At 40.5% G+C, this 20967-nt stretch overlaps 1 protein-coding gene across 4 annotated transcripts in view; it reads right to left on the bottom strand.

Annotated features, from left to right (window-relative positions):
- Positions 1-6484: 6484 nt before the first annotated feature.
- Positions 6485-20967, bottom strand: part of NDFIP1 (Nedd4 family interacting protein 1) — a 125497-nt gene continuing 111014 nt past the window's right edge. For all 4 annotated transcript variants that reach the window (XM_066342598.1, XM_066342599.1, XM_066342597.1 and 1 more), the window contains 4 exons: positions 19476-19600; positions 16767-16833; positions 12132-12237; positions 6485-7528 (listed from right to left, as the gene is read on the bottom strand). In XM_066342598.1, coding sequence (XP_066198695.1) covers positions 12134-12237; positions 16767-16833; positions 19476-19600 — 296 coding nt within the window. In that variant the 3' untranslated portion in view covers positions 6485-7528; positions 12132-12133. The remainder of the gene's footprint in view (positions 7529-12131; positions 12238-16766; positions 16834-19475; positions 19601-20967) is intronic.

The raw sequence follows: 20967 nt of genomic DNA, 5'->3' as shown, positions 1-20967 counted from the left end.
ATAAATCACGGATGTAAACATCTTCAGGGTCGATTACCAGAGGGGGGAAAAAAACATACGAAAATGACATCTAAGCCCAGTGACTGACAAATAGAGTCCGTGAAATGTTCTGTCAAAATAAAGACGTGGAATCAGGAAGCAGATGGCAAAATTCTTTCTAAAACCTCATTTAAAGGGAACATTTCAGGCATTTCTGACTGTTGTGCAAATAAAAAGAAGGATATTTCATCAAGTGTAACTCTAGCCAAGTTATGATAATAGGTTGCTCCCAGGCGCTCTGCTTGGCTCAGGAAGTCACTGGCTTTGGTAGGGGAAGCAGCTCTCAGCAGGGGACACGAATGCAAACCTTGATGTGCAAGGTGAAAAATCACGGCAGCTCAGGATGACTCCCCAAAGTCAGGCTGCTTTCACTGTCAGGAGGCAGCATACTTCCTTAGTTCTCCAGTTTAGCCGATAATGCTTTGTGTCAAGGAACCTCCTTCTCTATTTGAGACCTTTCTTCTAGGTTTGTAACCCGATTTCTTGTTTCCCAGACTGCGTATACCCCTCGTGAACCTTCCAGACAACTAAAGAATTAACTGTAAGGTATTTTTCCCCGCTGAGAAGGAAGGAAGAGGCCAGAGCCACAAAGTGTGGAATAGCAAACGGCTTTATTGAGTACAGAGCGCGCATCCCGCCCGGCAAGGTTCCCTGGCCCTGAAGAAAGAAAGATGGAGGAGATGAAGGCTAGGGAAGTTGCAAAGATTAAACCGCGTGGGAGATAAAGGGTCCCTCTAGGGAAGTGGAGCTAACATGACGTGGTGAAATCCCACTGGCTGGCAGACATGGCTTTTTTCCAAACGGTTCCTGTGAAGCCTCCTTTTGGCGCACTTGGTTATGGGCGGTCCTACGTGACCATCCCCCATTATCCGTTGTGTTAAATAGAAAAAGGGGCGCCGTTTATTCGTCTGGCTACTTCCTGCTGAATAGGGGCATCGTGGGGAGGGGGAGATCAGAAGATGGTGGCTTTGAGGGGTGTCAGGAGGAACATCTGTGTAGCCAAAGTTCGCGGGTCTGAGTTCCCCACGTGACCATCCTCCATTATTCACCGACCTTACATTAACAATGAATACTGTCTTCATATCTCTAGTACTAATCTTTGTAAGATTTCAAGGAAACCATCAGTCCTGGCCTGTCTATAAACCTGCAATCACATCTGGATGGAGGAAAGTTTGTGAAGCATTTAATTTCCAATGTAAATGAGAAAAACAATCCTTTTGGTGCAGGATGGACAACTTACAAAGTGGGGTTGGGAGACATCTATTTCATAGACCTGCATCTGTTTCTGACCTGGGTCGAATCCTGCATAAACGCAAGAGAAGTCTCTGTGTTTTATATATTCTCTAGTCAGGTTTAAGAGCTTTGCATTTAGGTTTACATCTCACTAATTAACCAACTGAAGAATTAAAACTCAAAAGCAGGAAACATGCTTTTTGGTAGAGAAAAAAAGATATTTAAGTAAAAACAGATATTATACAAAAACTTAAGTAATATCTCTAGTCTGAAAGTGACAAGTTCTGAGGATAACTAGAGTGCTGAGGGGATCAACATGCCATGCACTAGATGGAACATTTCAAATTTTATAGACATGAAAACTGTCCTTAAGAGTTCTCCACTTATCAGTTTTCTGTAAGAGCAGGCCTTTCCATGGGCCATAAAGCTGTAGGTGATACAATAAGCTGGGTTATAAAACAGCCTCTTTTTAGAATGAGGATGACACAAAACCAGTTTCTGTCACTGTCTTTTCCTCCTGAAAACCTTTTACTCTCAACCTAAACTTATGCTCCCTTTGGGGAATTCCTGGACTCTTCCTTTGACATGTCCTCTACTTTATAGCCGAGCCTACAAAGAACCAGTGTTCAGCGGCTACCTGTCAAAGAGCACTTTTTGAGGGTGCTCTCAACAAGTACAACTATACACATATACACAAGTATATAGGTATATGCTAAAGGGAAGTGAAAACCAAGAGCTCTTTAGTTAGGGTTTAACAAATGCTCGCATTCAGTATACCTTATCTACCTTAAAGACTATAAATACAATTTAGGTTTCAAATATGCAAAACAAATTTTTTTCTTCTTTTCCAGCCAAGAGGAGGGGAGATAAGAGACACAGACTCCCACATGCACCCCAACCAGGATTCCCGGCAACCCTTGTCTGAGGCTGATGCTCTGCTCATCTGGGGCCATGCTAATAAGCAACCAAGCTATTTTTAGCACCTGAGATAGAGGCTCCATGGAGCCATCCTCAGTGCCTGGGGCCAATGCACTCAAACCAGTTGAGCCATGGCTGCGGGAGGGGGAGAGAGAGAGAAACAGAGACAGAAAGAAGGGGGAGGGGTGAAGAAGCAGATGGTCACTTCTCCTGTGTGCCATGACCAGGAATTGAACCCAAAACATCTACATGCCAAGCCAACACTCTACCACTGAGCCAACTGGCCAGGGCCACAAAACAAAATTTTAATAATGCACAAAACATCTATGGAAACATATTTTGCATTTTGTTACATCCCTCATCATCCCTCAAATCATCTTCATTAAGCCTGAAAAGTGAAAATCTTAATAGCTGAAAAACACCAGCAGAATCTGAAAATCGTTAGGCTCCATTTTGTATATGACTTACCTGGATGCATCGTTGAGGTATCTCCAAGATTTGGGTAGGTAATAGGGGACATAATTATTTTTCATAAAACACTCCTTCTCACTTTACATAAATGTACAGTTCTATTATCAGCATGTCAAAAAATTTTTTTTAATTTACTGACTTTAGAGAGAGAGGAAGGGAGAGACAGATAGAAACACCAGTCTGTTCCTGAATGTGCTCTGAACTCAGGACTAAACCAGCAATCTTTGCACATCATCAGGACAATGCTCCAACCAACTGAGCCATCTGGCCGGGGTGAATCTTGGCATGCTTTAAAAGTGGATTACTAGTATTTACTAGAATCAGAGCCAAGTGATTTTTCAGTATCTACCATGACAACCCTTAAGAAGGTCAGACATCAAGAAAAGGTGGCCACCGGATTCAGAGCCAAGGCCAGCATTCTATTCATGGTGTGTGTTTGTGTTAATGCTTACCTGAGAATCTTGGCACCCAGCAACTACTTAAATGATCACTTCTATTGGTCCTGAAACTCTCTTTCATTAGTTATTTCCTCGTTTAAAAATAAACAATTTACAGCTAAGTGGAGTATATCCTAATATAATAATATGGATAAGGCCAAATTTCATCTGTGCTAGTAATGACTCATGATGGACCACAGCCCAAATCAGATAACACTTACCAAGAATGCCAAACTAAAAACCTTGTTGCTTCTTTAAAATTCTGAACAAAATTTATCCCGGTAGTAAAGTTATTCAGTCTTATTTTTTTTTTAACAAGTAAATTATAGTAATACCTTTTATTCTCACACAAAGCAATCTGATTTTCTGGAAAAAAAAAAAGAGAAATGTCTATGCAGAATCCTTTACACATAGTTTATGTAACAAGTAATGGTAACAAGAAATATGAGGGACCTCTATGGTCATGGGTGAATCCTGGTTGTCCCGTAGTCCAGGGTCAAAGCCAGTTTATTTCATAACCTTGGGTGAATAATAGTGATTCCCTAATATCCCCTTTCAAACAATTTATTTCAAAGACCTACCCTTTTTCTGAAAGTTATTATTATTATTATATTTTAAATTAAGTGAGAGGTGGAGAGGCAGAGAGACAGACTCCTGCATGTGCCTCAACTGGAATCCACCTAACAAGACCACTATCGGGGGATGCTCTGCCCATCTGGAGCTATTGCTTCATTGCTTGGCAACCAAGCTATTTTTAGCATCTGAGGAGAGGCCATGGAGCCATCTTGCTCAAACCAATCTAGTCATGGCTGCAGGGGGGGAAGAGAGAGGAAGAGGGGGAGAGGAAAAGAGAGAGAAAAAGAGAGAAGGAAAAGATGAGGGGTGGAGAAGCAGTTGGTCACTTCTCCTGTGTGCCCTGACCGGGAATCAAACCCAGGACTTCCACACACTGGGCTGACGCTCTACCACTGAGCAAACTGACCAGGGCCCTGAAACAGTTATTCTTAGTAATAAGCCTACCAAAAAGAAAAGAATGAGAAAGAAAAAATGGAAAGTGTGCAGTATAAACATTTTTACCCTGAATACTAAAAGCTATAGGTGACGTATATGGTATCAACTTTATGCATCTGAAAAAGAAAAGAAAGAAATCCTCCTAAGTACTTTTAAAGTATATCAAATTGTAGATTTACATCCAACAAAGTCTTACTAAATCATCAAATCGGTACAAATATTTCAGTTTTCTGAATACATAGAACCAAATAAGGTACAAGGACCTAAATAATAAAAACAAAGTGAGTCCATGATGTTTGAGCTACTGGGACTTACTTAGGGCCCTTTCATTTTGTCCTATAAGATAATTTGAATAGTTCTTTTTGTTGCACATGCCCACGTTTATTCAGATCATTAAGAGATATATTCATTCTGAAACTTAGAACATTATAGGCTATATATTCTTCCAAATTATTGCTAATGTAATCTAATTCAAAATAAAAGAATCTTCGCCCTGGCCGGTTGGCTCAGCGGTAGAGCGTTGGCCTGGCGTGCGGGGGACCTGGGTTCGATTCCCGGCCAGGGCACATAGGAGAAGTGCCCATTTGCTTCTCCACCCCCACCCCCTCCTTCCTCTCTGTCTCTCTCTTCCCCTCCCGCAGCCAGGGCTCCATTGGAGCAAAGATGGCCCGGGCGCTGGGGATGGCTCCTTGGCCTCTGCCCCAGGCGCTAGAGTGGCTCTGGTCGCGGCAGAGCATCGCCCCCTGGTGGGCAGAGTGTCGCCCCTGGTGGGCGTGCCGGGTGGATCCTGGTCGGGCGCATGCGGGAGTCTGTCTGACTGTCTCTCCCCGCTTCCAGCTTCAGAAAAAAATAAAAAATAAAAAAAAATAAAAAAAATAAAATAAATAAAATAAAAGAATCTTCAAAGAGACTTTCATGAAGCCCCTGCTTATCTATTGTAGTAAAAAATAATTTTGAACAAGAACCTATTACTTATAATTATCAATAAATTTGTTAGAATGATCATTGTCACCTTAATCCAGGAGGCTATCAATTTCCCTGTTTGGATTCCAAACAACCACAACCTACACATCTGTGCATTACACACTGAGACCCCTGAACAGACTTCCTGTGCTGACCCCGGAAGCTCACCGGCAGCAGGGAAGTGGACATGTGCAGCCATCACACCATGCAAGTGCTGGTTTGTGCAGTTATTTGACCATTTTGCTGCATTTTAAAAATTTTATTTGAATAAGTGGAAGAAGGGAAAAAAAAATCAAATGGTTGACATTATAAGAACCGCTGGTCTCTAAATTCAACACAACTGAGATAAGAATAGAAATCAGGAGGAAAGAGAAAATCTTTTGCCTCAACTGGGTGCTCATAGGACTTAAAACCAGTTGGCTGTGCTCAATGGAGAAAAAAAGGCAAATGCAGGGAACATGAAAAAAATATTGAAAGTAAATTATTTAAAATTATGCCTAAGAAGTGAAGCATAATTGGGAATTTCAGGATGGTTTAAGATCTTTATAATTCTTCTCTATTTAGTGCATTATCTTCTGTAATACTCATCTTCAGATATATTTTTAGAAATATATTGCATATAAGAAAGAAATTTCCTGGGCCCAAGACAAATTTTTAAAAATATTTACTAAATGATTCTTTCTTTAAAGTTTTTAATCTATTGCCTGACCAGGTGGTGGCACAGTGGATAGAGCATTGGACTGGGATGCGGAGGACCTAGGTTTGAAACCCTGAGGTCACCGGCTTGAGTGCAGTCTCATCTGGCTTGAGCATGGGTTCACCAGCTTGAGTGCGGGATCGCTGTCTTGAGCCTGGGATCATAGACGTGACCCCATGGTCACTGGCTTGAGCCCAAAGGTCACTGGCTTGAGCACGGAGTCACTCACTCTGCTGTAGTCCTCAAGTCAAGGCACATATTAGAAAGCAGTCAATGAACAACTAAGGTGCCGCAACAAAGAACTGATGCTTCTCATCTCTCTCCCTTCCTGTTTGCCCCTATCTATCCTTCTCTCTGTCTGTCTCTGTTCAACACACACACACACACACACACACACACACAATTTATTGATGGGGGGGGGATGTGGGAGGGAAAGAGGGAGAGAAAAGGAAAGAGGGGGAGAAAGAGAGAGAGAGAAATGCTGATTTGTTGTTGCACTTATTTTTTGCATCCATTGGTTGATTCCTGCATGTGCCCGGATGGGACTGAACCTACAACCCTGGCGTATCTGGACAACGCTCTAATCAACTGAGCTACCCGGACAAAGCTTTATGAAATGATTCTATAGGAATCTATATGAATAAAGATTAGGAAAAACTGCCTTAGCAATCAACAAATGCAAACCAAGAAATTAAACACTAATCTACAGCAGAAATTGCTACACAAGAGACATTTATTAATGTTTTGTTGTATTTACAGTTTTAACATAGCAAACCAAGGTGAATAACCACTTGGCAGAAAGCACATCATTCTACATTTATAATGCATCAGTTTCTGCTAACACATTGTAAAAGCAAGTAGTACATATAGTATGTTAGGGATCATCTCAAAGTTCCAAGCTAATTCTTTCTTTGCTTGCTCCTAGTAGCTAATCTCCTCCCCTACTCCCAGCCCTTGGCCTAATCATCAGGAGATAAAGAAAAAAGGGATAGGGACTCAGTAATCATACAGGAAGTGTCAAAAATTGCATTTTAGTAATTGAGCTGTATTTGTCCCTGTCCTTCCTATTTTATACAGTGACAACACATTTACAATCCCTTAAGTACACAACAAAGAGCAATAGGTACTGCAAAATTTAGAATACAGACTATAAAAAAATTAATGCTTACTATTTACCAATTAAGAACATATTCTTGACCATACCTTAAGTGTATTTTGCACTATGGTTTTGATTCCAGGTGTTCACAGTACAACTGAACAAATTTCTAGATTAATTTTAACAGCGAATATGAATTATGTGCAGAAATGCAGTCATAACGAAAGGTTTAGCTTTTGAGAAAACCCCTTTAAAATGGCCAGCATTACACATATCTTACTCTAAAATATTTAATTCCAAAGTCATTTTGAGATGGAGGATGAATAAAATAAGACTGCCCCCTACTGACTACAGGGACAAGGCTCATGCTATTTAAAATAACTACAAACAATAGATAAGGCGTTATTAATACATCACAGACTTGACTGCGAGAGCTTTTGCAAACATTAACCACTAATGATTCCATGATTACAGAATTCTGCATTAACTATTAAAATTTTACACCTAGAACAAATAGAGAGAAATTAACTTTTTCAACAGTACTTTTTTTTAAAGCAGGTGATTATTCTTCTGTGTTCTGCATCTTGATTCACTTCCTGCAGGTGTTCTCTTGCTTCTTGAGAGAGAATTCATAAACGCAGGAAGGCCTTTGCCAGAAAACATCTGCCAGAGAAGGATATTGAATATTGAAACTCTAGTTAGCTTGTTATTTTGGCTGACAGAAGGATGTGGTCACAAAAGAAGGCAGGATGTTTAGAGACACAAGCACATTTAACATACCTTTAAGATTACTACACACTGACATCAGAGCATTCAGTAACCATTACATTTTCAGTTCTTAAAGTTATCAAGGATTCTAGAACTAGAAAGAACTTAAATGCTTTCTTTAAAACCCATGAAGTCAGGGGTCTTGCTCTCCAAACTTCCTAACAAAAGAATGAAATGCAAGTAGCAATTCCTTCATTGCACACTTAACCTCAACAGCAATGACGGAAACTTGGGGACAAAGAAACAGCAGGATCCACAGGTCATTTTCCTAATACACCTAAAACTACCGTTTACCCTGTCAATTCTGCCAGATCTCACACAAGGAAGATTTCCAAGAGGGAGGCCAATGATGTCATATTGTCTCAGAGCATGGCAAAGTTAAAAACCAACTTATAAACTCACAGGTATCATAAGTACTTTTAAAAGAATCAATCAGAAAAAATGCCCATGTATTTCTACACATGTATCTCTTTTTTTTATTCAGTGAGAGAAGGGGAGGCAGAGACAGACTCCCACATGTGCCCCAACCAGAATCCACCCAGCAAGCCCACAAGAGGGCTATGCTCTGGCCATCTGGGGCTTTGCTCCATTGCTCAGTAACCAAGCTCTTCTTAGTGCCTGAAGAGGAGGCCATGAAGCCATCCTCAGTGCCCAGGGCCAACTCCTTCTAAGCAAGCCATGGCTGCAGGAGGAGAGAGAGAGAGAGAGAGAGAGAGAGAGAGAGAGAGAGAGAAAGAGAGAAGTGGGGGGGGGCACAGAGAGACACCCGCATGCGCCTGACTGGGATCCACCCAGCATGCCCACTAGGGGGCGAAGCTCGGCCCATCTGGGGCATTGCTCCACTGCAACCAGAGCCATTCTAGCACCTGAGGGGGAGGCCATAGAGACAGCCTCAGCGCCCGGACCAACTTTACTCCAATGGAGCCTTGGCTGGGGGAGGGGAAGAGAGAGACGGAGAGAGAGGAGAGGGAGAAGGGTGGAGAAGCAGATGGGCGCTTCTCCTGAGCACCCTAGCCGGGAATCGAACCTGGGACTTCCACATGCTGAGCCAACGCTCTACCAGTAAGCCAACTGGCCAGAGCCTCCCAGACTACTTTTTAAAACAGAATGTACATGACTGAAATAATAAAAGCTCTCAAAAATGATGTCCATACATTTTTTTAAGGTATGGAGGCATTTCTGTATTAGCATAATAAATTGCTTCGTGTGGAAATAATGGGGAAAAGTACAAGTAACTCCTTGTAGTAATACTAAAAGAAATACTAAAAAGTTAAATTAACTACTTAACAAATATTTATTGAGAAAGTCCTTTGTGCTACTCCACACCAAATAAGAGTTGGAGGGGCTCATATAGAGGCAGGCCCTTAGCTTAATTTTTCATATTTCCAAATCACTGTAAAAGCCACAAGCAGCCCTTTTATTTCTTTTCTGTGTAAATCTTTAAAAGGCTGACAAAATGCACAGAAGCTACAACACTGGAGGAAATCAACATATTCTTTTTAAGATGTTAATATTTTCCCAAACTCCAAATTCAATTGGTGTTTTGATTTGAAGTAAACCAATGACACTTGCATGAGTGCAACTTTTATTTGGATTGGGAGACCTCAAAACGTACAAGCACAAAGACACAAGAATTGAAGGAATTCCAAGAGCCATGCAGAAGCAAAAAGAAAACTGGTAAACTGATGCCCAGAGGGTTTTTCAATTAAGCCTAGACTCAATACCAACCTAAGTAACTTCAGTTTTATCAGTTTCCATAAATAGATAAAAAACTAATTAATAATTATTAGGCCAAAACACTAGAGTGTGCAAGAACATGCAATACAGTACAGGTGACTAACTGGCCCCTCTGCTTAGTTCCTGCTGCTTCCACAAGTTAATTGGCTTTAATAACTCCCTCAATGCCAGAGTCACAAAACAAACATTAAAAACCCACTAAGAGGACCTAGAGGGGTTACTATAGGTGATCTTAACCCCCAAACTCCAAATGAGACAGACTGCTTAAATAGGAACTCACTGCTCTCTGAGACCTGGAGGCCTGTTCAGGTCAACCTGGCTCACTGCCCTTACAGAAACAATGGTGGAACAGGAACTGAAGGACAGACAGGTTTTGGGACTGTGGACATCATTACCAAACTATAGAGAATGCTTCAAAAACAAAAAGAATTGAACAGCCTATGGATCATTTCATTTTAAGAGGAAGACAACCATTTCTTCTTGGACATTGAGTTTTTTAAAGCAAAAATTGAACTGGAAACACTCCCACTCTTACTACTTTATAACACAGTCCAATGTATCAAACTTTAACTTGAGGTGAGTTTTCTTTAGTAAGAGAGGTATTGAGGAGGAGGGGAATGTTAAAGAAAAGGAGAAGTGAAAGCATTTGGAAAAAGTTAAATCATCATATGGAAAAAGTTAAAATATGTGACGCCTAGCAGGTCACAGCAATCACTATCTAATTACAAAAAAAAAAATTACACTATCTATTATCTCATTAATGCCAGAGCTGACAAATTCTCTTTCTTCCTATCTCAGATGTTGTTAAAATAACAGAATGTAAAACCTATTATGCTTTATATGTACAAGTGCTTTCGGAATAGCACTTAGATATCAGTTAACTGTTACCGTCTAACAGCTATTTAATTAGCCCTCAATTAGCTGGCAGCACCAGAGGAAGTGATAATCCATAAAAATTTACCTTCCAGTCAGCTGGGAAATGAGAAAATATGAAAACCTTTTATTTTTTAGCACTTCAGATGGAAATGTTTCTGTAAGGTATCCGTTTCTTTGTTTACAACACAGAAGGAACATTTAGTTTTTTCTGCTTCCTCAGTCACACTTCTCCTTGCGGGGCAGGAAACCAGATTTCTTTTTTTAACCTTAAATGGGCTTCAAAAGGGACCCTGAGAGCTGCCCCTAAGACAGTAGCACTTAAGCTTCAGTGTTCAGTTCTTGTAACATCTACTTTGGCCTGGGGGCATTTCAAGGTGTGTGCGTGCATGTGCGTGTGCATGTGCGTGCGCACGCGTGCGTGTGCGTGTGTGTGTGTGTGTGTGTGTGTGTGTGTGTGTGTACGTATTATCTTTTGGGTAGACTGAACAGAAAAGTCAATATTCTTATACATTTTTCCAGTAAAATGCTAGACCTTAGTACAGCATGGAAATTAAGTTACTATTTTTGTATAGCAAAATTATTTTTAAAATTCCCTACCTGTATCTTTCTGGCAAAAAGCAAGCGTCCAGCTAGCTTTTACCTAGTGACAACTCCATTAAAGAAAGAAGTCTCAATGAAAGAAAATAAAATCTTATTCTTTACATGATGGTTATCTAACACATCTTTAAACTTAATTAAACTAAATTTCTTCTGAACTAGAAAAAAAATTCTATATTTCAATCTGGGCCGATTGTTTTTATCCCTGTCAATGGACAAAAGAAATTCAGTCTCAGGGGATATTATGGCTTATGCCCTCTGGGGACACTAAAAATTAGAAAGGAAGTCATTAGAATTCTAAATGCTGCCCTAAGTCCCCAAACCCTTAATTTAGAGCCTGAATCCTGTGGGCATGTCAGAAATGATTTCAAATCAACTAGAACAGCAAAGTCAGATGGAAAAGCAAAGAAATCCTGCTCTGCCTTCCACTGTGGGATGTTCAGACCTCTGAGTTTCTGAGAACTCCTAAGGCACGTAACACCTCCTACTCCAAAATACAGGGACAGCAGGCTTAGAACCTCCCTCACAGCCCCACCAGCACTGTTTGCCAAGCACTGCCAATTTCAAGGTATCGCCCTAAAGATGCTTTATTTGACACTTAGAATACTCCCATAAAACTTTTCCGAGATTTCAGAAAATCAAAGCAAAACATCATCAACAAATTTATAAAACCCTAAACAAAATCCTTAACAATTCAGGGAAATGGAGAGTGCAGCCTTTCTGTGCGCCTGGTCAGGTGTTACGCAGAAGGTGCACAGTCCCTGACACAGACCAGTGTCTCCCCAAAGAAGAATGGAGAGACAGTGGAGGGCTGATTTCCATCCAGTTAGAAATTCAAAGCTACCTCTGACTAGACTTAGAGAAAATATTATTAAAAAAAAAAAATCTATCCCCTCAGTAGATTTTGGATTAGAGAAAATTCAAATCTGTAGGCAGTTTCAGTGCCCCAAAGAATTAACATCTGAATTTTTGGTGGGTAAGAATTAAACCTAAGTCTCACAGTGACTATAAAATATAAGACAGGGAGAAAGGGTAAAAGATGACAATGATAACTGCATAGAACTACACAGAACATCTGATAAGCCTTTTAAGTTAAAATGTCCTAGAAACAAAGAAAGACCCATCACAGGCTAGTGGTGTCAATGTTCCACCTGTGTCCAGACTTTGTCAACTAATTAAAATTCAGGACATGCCACACACTTAAACATGCAACAAAACAACTTTTCTTTAAAAAAAAAATCGTAAATATAACGGTATTCTTAGTGACTCCTTATGAGTCCTTTAATACCTTTAATAAATAAAGAGAACTCTGGTCCTGGGGAGATTTGAGAAAGTTTCTGGCATCTTCCGAACCTTCGCATAATTGATAAATCCTCTGAGGAACAGAAGAAAGCCTAATAAAAAAGAAAAATCAATAAATTTATAATTTCCAGATTAAACCCCTTTCTCAGAAATGTCCCTCTTGATAGCACTATTTCATCATGTTTCTGCTAAATGCTATCAAAACACAAGCAATTTTCTCCAAAGTTTCTAAAGGATTTCTACAACAAATTTTCCATTTCTCAGTGAGAAAACACTGACATCTACATTTGAAAATCTCAATGAGAAGCATTACCAAAACCTACCGTCTGAGTTCCAAAAAAGCATTTTATGGTAATTAACTCTATAATATGAGAGGTTATAAGTTGATTTTCTCAAGCAAAAAACAAATTTCATCTTTTCTTGTCATGGGACTTCTTTTCCCTGTCAACAGTACATAACATTGACCACTAGGTGTCAGGATCCCCTTACCTATTACAGCAATCCTTCTAGTATTCTTTACTATTTTTAATTTTGATTGATTTTAGAGAGAGAGGGAGAGAGAGAAACAGACAAGAAACATCAATCTGTTCTTGTATGTACCCTGAACAGGAACTGAACCCACAACCTCTGAATAAATGTTGAGACAACACTAACCAACTAAGCTATACAACCAGGGCTATTTCTTTATTCTTGGAAAATACGTATAAATAGTGCCATTTAGTTACCAGGCAGGTAAAAGATTATGACTGATTTTGTATAGCTACACCAGAATCTACACTCTCACAGACGTTTGCACCTCTCGGTAGGGTCAGTTGGAAGGCAAGGAGCCCTTCAATGGTAGCTCAGGCACTCCAGGCCTTCTACTTCAGAGATGGCCTGAGTCTTAGACACATTTTTAAATACCTTTATGGAGATACAGTTTACATACCATAAAGTTCCCCCATTGGCACTGGCCAGGGGCTCAGTGGCTAGAGCATCAGCCCGATGTATGAACCTTCTGGGTTCAATTCCCAGTCAGGACACACAAGAAAAGCGACCTTCTGCTTTCTCTCCCCCTCCTTCTCTCCCTTTTCTCTCTCTTCCCCTCTCACAGGCAGTGGCTCAATTGGTTCAAAGATCAACCCCAGGCACTAAAAACAGCTCGGCTGATTGGAGCATTGGCCATAAACTAGGGTGGATACTGGTTGGGACTCATGCGGGATTCTGTCCCACTGTCTCCCCTCTTCTCACTTAAAAAAAAAAGTTCCCCCATTTAAGGTGTATAATTCACTGACTTTTAGTATAGTTACGGAGTTGTAAAACCAAAATCATAATACAATTTTAAAATATTTCTTGTATTGATTTTAGAAAGAGAGGAAGGGAGAGGGAGAAAGGGAAAGAGGGAGAGAGGAATATTTATCTGCTCCTGTATGTGCCTGACTCGGGATTGAAATGGCAACCTCTGTGCTTTGGGATGCATAATATAAATTTAGAAAGTTTTTTATCACTCCTAAAATATCTGTACCATTAGCAGTCACGCCCTATTTGCCTGCTCCCTTCCCTCTCCCCAGCTCTAGGCAACTACTTCTTTTGGATACATTTTAAAATATACTCAGTGGTAGAAAACACTTTGTACTCAGATAAAACTGATGTTTGACACTGAGCTCAGTGAACACCATTCTGTTTGGTGCAAAAAACAACACTATAGAGCAGTGCTTCCCCTCAAATGCTGGCTGGGGATCCTCGTGAACTGAAGAGCACCAACCCATAGAGGGGACAGCTACAATTCAGCTCCTGAAAGAGTGGGTACCCTGTGGGAATTAGGCCAGTTTTGCTAGATATTCCAATTTTTTTTAAAGTAAAAAAAAAAAATCAGATGTTTTATGTAAAAACTCTTTGATTTTTAAATGGTGGCAACTAATTTAAAAAGTTTCTGGCCATGGCCAGTTGGCTCAGTGGTAGAGCGTCGGCCTGGCATGTGGATGTCCTGGGTTCGATTCCCAGCCAGGGCACACAGGAGAAGCGCCCATCTGCTTCTCCACCCTTCCTTCTCTCCTTCCTCTCTGTCTCTGTCTTCCCCTCCCGCAAGCCAAGGCTCCATTGGAGCAAAGTTGGCCCGGGCACTGAGGATGGCTCCATGGCCTCCGCCTCAGGCGCTAGAATGGTTCCGGTTGCGATGGAGCAATGCTCCAGATGAGCAGAGCATCACCCCCTAGTGAGCATGCTGGGTGGATCCCAGTCAGGCACATGCAGGAGTCTGTCTCTCTGCCTCCCTGCTTCTCAATTCAGAAAAATACCCCTTAAGAATTCTGTGTAGACCTGGTCCTTATAGGAAAACCCAAAAACTTGGTTCTCTCCACAAGAGAAGTTCCAAAAATGACCCAAACATTGGGTCCAAATGCATTAAGTACACATCTCAAGTCTCACCATTTTTTGCTTACTAGTAAGCAGTAAGATGGCAAGAATGATCAATTATAAAATATTATCAATTTATCTCCCATGAAACTTTAATGTAAGAAGGAAATCAGTCCATTAAATTTCTTTAAATTATCTGTGTTGTCAACAATCAACTTGAAAATACACTAATGGCTCTTCTCTAGTTCATTCAGGATTTGCTTAGACTTTGGCTTGGGGGAGAACAGGGAGTCAGCCCTTCTCATAAAGATACAGTTAAGAGCAGTGGTTTTCTAGAGAACAGGCAAGCCAAGGAACTATTCCTTCTAAAGTTACTCTCCTGTAGGTCATTTTTATTATTAAGCTTCTCAATAATCGTGGTGGGGGGCTGCTATTTCTCTTTCCTTGGAATTCCAATGACGAATAGTAAATGATGCTAATGGGGAGGTGAGAGATGGCATGATAGACGACTTGTATTTTCTTTTCCTCTTTTTAATTTTTTTTTAGTATGTATTGATTTTTGAAGGGGGGGGAGAGAAAAAAAGAAGGGAGGAAAGAGGGCAGTATCTACTTATAGTAGTTGCTTCCTGTATGTACCTTGACTGGGCAAGCCCAGGGATTTGAACTGGTGACCTCAGCGTTCCAGGTCAATGCTTTATCCATTGCGCAGCACAGGTCAGGCTGACTTGTATTTTCTAAATTAAATTTAGGGTCAGCAAGGCATGGCTGTCACCCTAGACCAAGGAGGCAGGTCCTGAGTGTATGAAGCACGTGTTGGATACAGTGCTATACTGTGCTAGCCAGATCCATCAGCAGCCCTGCCATCAGGGATCTTAATTAAGGAGCAACAAATAGCCCAAAACAGGAAATAGGAGAAAGTGATGTCACAGAAGCATAAAAGCATAACAAGGCAATTATACCATCTTTATTAGCTACAAGCTGGCCCTGCTACTGTTTTATAAAAATGAAGGTGGGCCTGACCAGGCGGTGGCACAGTGGATAGAGCGTCGGACTGGGATGCAGAGGACCCAGGTTCAAGACCCCGAGGTCGCCAACTTGAGCGCAGGCTCATCTGGTTTGAGCAAAGCTCACCAGCTTGGACCCAAGGTCGCTGGCTCGAGCAAGGGGTTACTCGGTCTGCTATAGCCCCACGATCAAGGCACATATGAGAAAGCAATGAACAACTAGGGTGTCGCAAGGAAAAACTGATGATTGATGCTTCTCATCTCTCTCCGTTCCTGTCTGTCTGTCCTTATCTATCCCTCTCTCTGACTCTCTCTCTGTTTCTGTAAAAAAATAAAAATAAAAATAAATGAAGGTGGTCTGTTATCAAAAATATTTTCTTTACAAAGAATAAAGAAGCCAACAGTATTCACCCTCAATGTACATTTCTTTGCTTTAAAATATCTTGGGGAAAAAGATTTAAAAATAAATATTTAGAGTAAAAAGATCTTAAGACCAAAAACCTGAAGTGCCTGGTAACAAAGAAAAAAAAAGAAGCCTTCTGCCTATCACAAAGTAATTCTTATTCTCACTAATGATAAACTAGGTTCTTCTAGAAGTTATGCCTAGCAGGGCTATATAGTTTGTTTTCTACTGACAGATTCAACATTTATACTCATGTGTAGTTCAATTGGTTATAATATGCTTATAAGCAATTAAGAGTTAAGTCTGTGAACCCTTCAGGGCAATAATTCACAAGGAGAAAAACTCCACAGGCTATAAAGTCATCTTATCAGAGTACCACCAGTCACATAGGGAACCTTAGAAATGAATATGAATAGGTTAGGGCAGTGGTCGGCAAACTCATTAGTCAACAGAGCTTTATAAATATCAACAGTACAACCATTGAAATTTCTACTGAGAGCCAAATTTTTAAAACTTAAACTAGATACATTGTTATTAACTTAATTAGGGTACTCCTAAGCTGGTGTTTGCCAGCACGTGGTATTTTGTGGAAGAGCCACACTCTAGGGGCCAAAGAGCCACATGTGGCTCGCAAGCCATAGTTTGCCAACCACTGGGTTAGGGAAAGCCTACAACTACTAAGAGACATGTTATTAAGTGCATGCTATTATGATGATGACAACAGCCTACTCTTTAAGAGAGAAATATTTTTAAAATCATACTTATTACGGCTGACTAATATATTACTGTATAGTAAGCAAGATGAGGGTTTACTAGAAGTATCCTTATTTCTAAAATTTAACAATCTTTTCTCTCCTTTGTCTATGTTAAAAACACTTACCTAAAACCAGGAACACCCACCAGAGCCAATACTGACCATCAAAATATCCAGGGAAATAAGTGGAAAACTGGAGAGAAAAAAAAGCAAAACATTTCATAGCAGCTTAGCAGATACAAGTTCACATTTTAACCCATGGCACACAAAACATAAGACTTTATTTTATACACGAATGCTGTTATCTAGCTCTTAAAAATAAATGTAAGTATTTTACATATTGCTGTTTGAAAAGCTTATGACAAACAAATATATTTACTTTCTTGGAAAAGCAATCTTGAAATATGATAGCTTTCAGCTTTAGACTCCTTGTTTTGAAAGTGCTCAATTCAGTTTGGTTGGTTATTTACTTATTCAAACTATAAAGGAAAATTAAATAAAGCCACAGAGGTAGAAGAAGTGAGTGGTAGAAGAATGGGTTTAGGAAACAGGTTACAGGGGCAAAAGAAGGGGCCCCTGGAGCTCAGGGAAGAGAAGGGTAACGGTAAGTACCTAGGCGGGGGGGGGGGGGGGGGGGTAGGAAAGGCGTGGGCATGCTCCCCAGAGGGAGAGTGTTGTTTCATTTTTCAATCTTTTCCCACATAACACTGGTCCTTCTAACAATGGTTTAATGACACTTTCATTTGGCTCACCCCATGCCAAAACCAACTATCTGGCCTCCTTTCTAATGAGCCCTGATTTTACTCCTACTCCTCCGGCCATGCCCTGACCCCAAAACCCTTCTCATGTACATCATGATCATCTCAATTCTTTGCTGAGAATGAATGGCACAGGATGCTATTCTGGTCAGTAGGAACCAAAGGCTCCTGACAAGGTTTCCTTGCTCTTCAAGAGAAAAAGAAAAGCAGCAACTGTTTCCTTCCTTTCTTCTGTTGAGCACTGCTGTCTCTGATGCCATGCCTGAGCCTTCAGGGAGGAGCAGCCATCCCAACATGCTAAACAGAAACACCAGCTGCCCCGATGCCAATAAAACACGGATTGGCTTTGTTTTCATAGGTAATAAATTCTTTCCATTGTTTCCAACCCATTTTGAACTAAGTTTTCTGTTACCTGCAGTTAAAGCCGTTCTCACTGACATAAACGAAATCATTAAATTCAGTTTTAAAATTCAGTCAATTTAGTTAAAAATTTAGTAAAAAGAAAAGACTGGTCACTAATTTTATGTCTGTTTTCTATTGGGGGTTTTGGTGTTCAGGATTTACAGAGTTTGAGCATTAAAATATATTATTTTATTTCTTAATAAAACAATTAAGATTTAAAGAATAAAAAACCTCTTTAGGGCTTGGGTTTTTAACCTAAAGCCCACATTTTAGATGAGTATATATTAACTGTCTGGGGGAAAAGCCCCTTTTATTTTTATTATTATTATTATTATTATTATTATTATTTGCAGAGACAGAGAGGGATAGACAGGGACAGACAGACAGGAACAGAGAGATGAGAAGCATCAATCATCAGTTTTTCGTTGCACATTGCGACACCTTAGTTGTTCATTGATTGCTTTCTCATATGTGCCTTGACCGCGGGCCTTCAACAGACCGAGTAACCCCTTGCTTGAGCCAGTGACTTTGGGTCCAAGCTGGTGAGCTTTTTGCTCAAACCAGATGAGCCTGTGCTCAAGCTGACGACCTCGGGGTCTCGAACCTGGGTCCTCGGCATCCTGGTCCGATACTCTATCCACTGTGCCACCGCCTGGTCAGGCAAGCCCTAATTTTTAACAGATTCTCAAAGGAACTCAGAATCCTAAAAAATATTAACTTTTTTAGAATAAACAAGTTTGAAAAATTCCAGTGGCCATATAACACCCATTAATTAGTTAATAATGCCAATTTATGAATACACTGGTTTTATCTATAAAGTTGTCAATAACAATAAATTTATTTGAAATCAGAGGACACTTTAAGAGACTAGATCTTTTATAACTTTATAATTACTTTTAAAGAGATACACACACACACACACACTTTAATTTATTGAATGATTTTAGAGAGAGGAAGGAAGAGAGACAGAAACATCGATTTGTTCCTGTATGTGCTATGACTGGGGATTGAACCAGCAACCTTTGAGCATCTGGACGATGCTTTAAACAACCGAGCTATCTGGCCAGAAATATTTCATGCAATTCTAACTGCTAACTTCCAAATCACTGAAGATCCCTCTAATTTACTTTATAGATAAGACCCCCTAATAGAGTACCACTTGTTGAACAGTCCTGACTCTTCAAACATTTTGGCATAACCAATGATGCTTCCGATAGCCAATCCTGGACAAGAGTAAGGAAGACAGCAAAGAAGAGAGGAAGGAATCAGGGAGGAAAAAAGGAAAGGGGGGAAAAGAAAGATACACTAAAACTTCAGTAGAAGTAATGAGAGAAATGCCAGCTTTGACAAGACACCAAAAAGGTGATAGCTTCCTCTTATTATAAAAATAGTAATTTTATAACAAATATTATAAACATTAAAAACAGAAAGTAGGTGGTGGAAAACCTATACAACAGATGCCCCGGACCCCTAATTCATTCACTAGATTTGACTACAAAACTTGTATGCATGAACCAATTGCAACTGAATTAGTTTCAACTTTATTAAACCAGAACAAAGAAAAACCAAAATTCATTTGAAATAATGCAGAAAAAGCAAATAAAAAAAATCAGATATTCAGTTATTCTACTTATTGTTTCTCTACAAAGTCTATCTTTTCTGGTGTACAACTTACCCTGACAATCAGGATCCACTTAATTAGAGAGAGACCAAATCCTGAAATGGCCCCATACCTTCCTGCTGCCGAAGTGGTCAGGCAAAAAGACAGGAAAAACCCAATCCAGTTAAAGAGGAATGCCACTGTAAAAGCAGAGGGGTAAAAAAGATGTCAGACGTGTCCTGTTACCCGAGGAGCAAGAGTGCCCCTCTGACCTGCTTCTGCTTAATGACTTTCTCAGGGGGAAAGACAGCCAACCAGCCCTCCACAACCTTACCCCACACTTCCCTAAAGCAAACAAGAAAACAACCTCTCTGAGTCTCAGCTGATATACCATATGTCTGCTGCTGTTCACTTTTTATTTTTTTAATTTTTATTTATTAATTTTAGAGACAGAGAAGGAAAAGAAAAACATTGATTTTGTTGTTCCACTTATTTATGTATTAATTGGTTGATTCTTATTCTTTTTTTTTTTTTTAAGCGAGAAAGAGAGGGGGGGGGGACAGACAGAGGCAAACAGAAAGGGAGAAAGATGAGAAGCATCAAATTAAAAGTGGTGCAGTGGATAGAACGTCGGACTGGGATGCGGAAGACCCAGGTTCAAGACCCCGAGGTCGCCAGCTTGAGTGTGGGCTCATCTGGCTTGAGCAAAAAGCTCACCAGCTTGGACCCAAGGTCGCTGGCTCGAGCAAGGGGTTACTCGGTCTGCTGAAGGCCCGCGGTCAGGGCACATATGAGAAAGCAATCAATAAACACAACTAAGGTGTCGCAATGAAAAACTGATAATTGATGCTTCTCATCTCTCTCCGTTCCTGTTTGTCTGTCCCTATCTATCCCTCTCTCTGACTCTCTGTCCCTGCAAAAATAAATAAATAAATAAATAAATAACGTTGTGGCACCTTAACTGTGGCACTGACTGCTTTCTCATATGTGCCTTGACCAGGGGGTGGGGTGTGAGGGGTGGGGTGGGGGCAGGGCTCCAACTGAACCAGTGACCCCTTGCTCAAGCCAGTGACCTTGAGCTTCAAGACAGCAAACATGGGGTCATGTCTATGATCCTGTGCTCAAGGCTGTGACCCCGAAGATCAAGCTGGTGAACCCATGCTCAAGCCAGTGACCTCGGGGTTTTGAACCTGGGTCGTCAGCATCCCAGGCCAATTCTCTATCTACTGTGCCACCACCTGGTCAGGCTCATTGGCTGATTCTTGTATGACCCTGACTGGGGATTGAACCCACAACACTGGTGTATCAGGATGATGCTGTAGCCAACTGAGCTACCCAGCCAGGGTGCTATTCACTTTCAAAATGCCTTAACATTGACCAAACTGTATACTATGACCTTACTCTATTGTACTTCAGTAAATATAAGGTCTACCAGAAAGTTCTGTCCGTTTTTGGAATAAAACAAAATACAAATTTTTCTTGCCGTCAATAAACTTTATTAAATAATATAATTGCCATTATTATTAACGATTTCTTGCCAGCGTGAGGGCAATTTGTATATCTCATT

This window comes from Saccopteryx leptura, chromosome 6, assembly GCF_036850995.1.
Source record: "Saccopteryx leptura isolate mSacLep1 chromosome 6, mSacLep1_pri_phased_curated, whole genome shotgun sequence".
Classification (NCBI taxonomy): Eukaryota; Metazoa; Chordata; class Mammalia; order Chiroptera; family Emballonuridae; genus Saccopteryx; species Saccopteryx leptura.
This window is presented reverse-complemented; position numbering and strand designations above follow the sequence as displayed.